Source organism: Photinus pyralis, unplaced genomic scaffold (assembly GCF_008802855.1).
Source record: "Photinus pyralis isolate 1611_PpyrPB1 unplaced genomic scaffold, Ppyr1.3 Ppyr1.4_LG1, whole genome shotgun sequence".
Taxonomy (NCBI): domain Eukaryota; kingdom Metazoa; phylum Arthropoda; class Insecta; order Coleoptera; family Lampyridae; genus Photinus; species Photinus pyralis.
In genome coordinates this window covers 5,104,861-5,109,211 of record NW_022170249.1, presented here as the reverse complement: position 1 = coordinate 5,109,211, position 4,351 = coordinate 5,104,861, and the positions used below count along the sequence as shown (strand labels likewise).

At 43.4% G+C, this 4,351-nt stretch overlaps 1 protein-coding gene across 1 annotated transcript; it reads left to right on the top strand.

The window, feature by feature from the left end:
• Positions 1 to 470: 470 nt before the first annotated feature.
• LOC116167043 (uncharacterized protein K02A2.6-like) lies at positions 471 to 1,640 on the top strand. Its single transcript, XM_031482307.1, has one exon. The coding sequence runs from the start codon at positions 471 to 473 to the stop codon at positions 1,638 to 1,640; it is 1,170 nt and encodes a 389-aa protein (XP_031338167.1).
• Positions 1,641 to 4,351: the final 2,711 nt, after the last annotated feature.

Genomic DNA, 4,351 nt, shown 5'->3' with positions numbered 1-4,351 from the left:
TTTTCCCTCGCGTTTTCCTTTGATTTCTGTCACCTGTAAATTTTTGCTATCGCGGATGCTTTTCATTTGAGATCCTAACGCTTCACTGGTGCGACAAGCTTCAATCACTGTTCCCAAGTCAGACTGGTCCATGTTTAAAATTTTCTCTTGCAAGCCTTTGTCAAGAATCTCTAGCACGCCTTTGTCAAGAATCCCTAGCACGAGCCTATCCCTAATCATGTTCTCTTCCTTTTGAAAGTCGCAACGTTTTGCTAATTTCTTAATTTCGGCGACTGTGAAGTACCTATGGGTTTGACGATTTCGATTTTTTCACAATTCATCAGATTCAACAGCTCCCTGTCAAATCCGAAACTAGAAAAGACTTGCATCTCGGCCGAATTATTCAACTTTTAGAAACGGGCCAAAACTTAGCCCAACATGGTTTTAAAGCGCCAGAGGTTAAGTAGTATACACTCGCTGCGAACTGTCTGATGTTTGAACATAGAGTGGTCGTACCACCGACGTTACGACACGCTATCCTCAAAGACCTGCATGCGGCCCACTTAGGTATAGTCAAGATGAAGGCAATGGCACGTTCCTTTGTGTTTTGGCCGGGAATCGACACGGACATTGAGAATGTAGCAAAGTCCTGCACAGATTGTATCAGACACGCTCACGTTCCGCCCAAGTTTCGAGAACATCACTGGGAATACCCTAAAGCACCGTGGGAACGCATTCACATTGATTACGCGGGTCCAGTAGCAGACAAAATGCTATTGATCATCGTAGATGCCTACAGTAAATGGCTTGAAGTAAGACCTACGACTTCCACGACAGCCACCGCCACAATTACAATCCTGGACGATTTATTCACGGCATACGGTGTGCCAGTTACGGTAGTTTCAGACAATGGTAGGCAGTTCATCGCAGATGACTTTAAAAGCTTCCTACGAAATAGTGGCGTGAAGTATCACAATCTGTCGGCACCTTACCATCCCTCTACAAACGGGCAAGCAGAACGCTACATTCAAACTGTGAAGGATGCGCTTTACGCAATGAAAACAACCAAAGAAACGCTCCGGAGCAACCTAAACGAGTTCCTTCGTCAATACCGGAAGGCTCCACATTCCGTTACGATGCTTCCACCGGCCCGACTTTTCCTAGGGCGCGACCTACGAACTCGTCTTGACCTGACAAGACCTGACGATGTCCAGACAAGAGTCACCCAGAAACATCAAGCAAACATGAGCTCTACCTTCCGCATACTAAACGTTGGACAAGATGTATACTTCTTATCTGGAAACAAAAACATGGACAAATGGCTCCCAGGCGTTATGACTGCTCGCCTCGGAGATCTTCACTATGAAATTAAACATGGGGATAAAACCGTGAAACGTCATATTGACCAAATTAGAATGTTCGCAGAAAATATCAAAGAAACAGGTGTCGACCAACAACGAAAAACAACGCCTGAAGAGCCCATATTGCGACGTATTCGTTTTCATGGCCAACAAGGGGACTCACCAGTGGCCGCGGAGCCCACTCTGGCAACAGCTACCCCAGTTCTATCACCAACGCAGGAAACTGCCAGAGCCGACGCGACTGAAAGAGACCAGGTGACACCGGTAGCTCCAAGAAGGTCGTCAATTACTTCGTACTGAGCTCTTTTATCAAACTGTTTCCAGTCGAAAGCTAGGTATGTCGAAGGGGTAGGTGGTGCTGACATATAATTATATATCTTGTACCATCCGCCTTTGAGGGTTTCGTAGCCCCAAAGCATTGGGCCATCTCGATTTACTAAATCATTTACAAGTGGCCATAAAAACATGGCTTCTACTTGTATCATCAGTTTTGGGACTCCAAATACCATTCGTATTTTATCCTCTTCGTTAGCACGTACTAAGTGGGATCGGGCATGAGCCTGATTGTAATATTTGAGATCGTTGTTCTCTCTGTCTTTGTAAATACCATCTTTAATTCTATGAACTTTCTCTCTGTTGTGAGTGAAAATCTCATTGTACAGGTTGTGAAATGTGACTCTTGAGTCAGGGATTAAACCTTTTTCGTACTTAATGTGGATGTATTCCTTCCAGTAATCGCTGTAGGTGTAGGGAGCTTCAGCTGAGGTTGGTAACGTCCATGGGTAATAACGTAGATCTGGAAAAGCTACTGGTCTGTAGGGTGTTGGGGGAGCGAAAAGTTCTTTGACTCTGTTCAAGGCTAGTTGGTAATGTTCGTCCTTAATTATGGGGTGTTTAGGAACATCTCCTCTATGATAATCCGCAATGAGTGCGTCCTTAGTAAAGACTGATCGTCTGTAACCAGTAATAATCTCGTTGGTTGCTGTATATCCTAGTTCTTTATTTAGAGCAAAGATAACAGGGTTAACGTGTCTGTAGGTTAGATAAGTGGGGTGAATGGTGTAAGCTAGTTCTTCATTTTTAGAAATGAGGGTTAAGTTACTTGTTGTGTCCATCGTCGTATATTTAGTTAAAGTTTCTTAGATTTATAAAGCCGATTAGATCAGGAACGGACACGACGCGCTCCTCTCCGATTTACACCAGTTCACAATTTGTTTAATTAGATTTCATTTTGTAAAGAGGGAGGAATGTTGTGTGTGTGTGTGTATATACACAATACCACAATACACGTATATATATCCTCATATTCTTTCTATTTGAGTTCCCAGCTTGATCTGTTTAGTTCTCGTGCAGCTTTGACACGTTCAGATAGTTTTTCTCCAAACAGCCAACCATCTGAAGCGCCAGATGTTAGGGTGTCTTTGAGTACTGTCCTAAGGTTGCGATTAAATTACGTTATAGCTTGCTTGTGGTGAAAATCAAGTAACAATTTAATTTATTCGCATAGCTTGCTAACTTAATATGCTCTGAATTTTCTCCCCCTTCATTGGACAAAAGCTAGGTGAACAGTTTCCATAGAGCTGACAAATCGCCTCGCCAATTTGTGTTTGCAACTCCGCTCATTTTCGTCACTTTTTACAATTTGTATGTTCAATGCCTTTGCAATTTCGGGATTCAGCTTGGGGCTGTTTAACTATGTGTAGTTATCCTCGGATGGGTAATCGCACAAGATCGAGAGCTTTCCCTCTTTTACCAACCCCTCATAAATTAAGGTACGTAATCCATCTACTGCTTACATCTTTATGTAATACAACTTAAGACCTTCTGCAGAGGCACCTCTAAAATGCATTATGCGGGTCACTCTGTAATTGGACGCAAGCCTGTTGAGGGCACAGAACAAGAGAGGGATACTAAATAAATAAAAGATTGCCCTTAACTCCAAAACGTTTATATGATCTTGTTTGTCGCGACCGGTCCACCAACCGTGAGCGCTGCTGACGCCGCACACTGCTCCCCAGCCCGTGAGACTAGCATCAGAATAAATTTCGTGGCTGAATTGGTCTGATGTTAAGTCGTTGTAGGCTAACTGAATGCCATTGCGCCACCAAAGTAAGTCTGGGGTCAAAGACTCGAGAATGCGTATGGTTTTGTCGCAGAGCCAGGTACTTTTCTCGCTCGAAAAGTTTGGTGTAAAGCCACCCATATTTCACTGCGGGACACGCCGACGTAAGAAGTCCTACGAAATGTGCAAATCTACGGATCTTGCATGTGCGTGTACGGCAATTAAGAAAAAAACTTTACTTTGCGTAAAATTTTGTCACGTTTATCGCACGGTAACTCTAGTGTCATTTTTACGGAGTCCAAAAGGAATCCCAAAAATTTACACCTTGTGTCTGGGACCCACACACTTTTCTCTGCGTTAATTAAGAACCCTAACGAAGTCAACAAATTCATTCAAGTTAACAACGTGTTTTCCTGACACTCCTCCTTTGAGGTACCCACAACAAAAAAATCATCTAGGTAATTGACGAGAGTAACCCCCCTGGATCGCAAAAACTGAATCACAGGTTTTATAAGCTTGGTAAAAGCATATGGGGCTGAAGCGAGACCGAATGGTAAGCAAGTGAACTCGTACAACTTACTGTCGTACGTAAATCTTAAAAAACGTCTATGCACTTTGCTTACTGGAAGTGAGAAATAAGCGTCTTTTAGACCGATCGAGCAGGCGAAGGATCCGGGCTGACACAGCCTTCTTGCCGTCCTTGCATTGATCTCTCTATCTCACTTTTTATATTTTTGTTAAGGAGCGACGTTAGTAAGTTACGCCGAATAGTGGAAATACGGCTAAAAAGGTTGGTACTAAGTTTTCCACAAGTACACAAGGGAGCGAAGACCTCGGTCCTCAGAGCCGACGACATATTTATTGAATTCAATGCGTGCCCGAGGGCGCATAGACCTTTAGTTAGGTGGTTTTGTAACTCCACGTAGGAGTTATCCCTTGTCAAATTGTG

Bases quoted from the DNA above. Each gene is read 5' to 3' on its own strand.
- LOC116167043 (XM_031482307.1), top strand. From the start codon at position 471: ATGTTTGAACATAGAGTGGTCGTACCACCGACGTTACGACACGCTATC.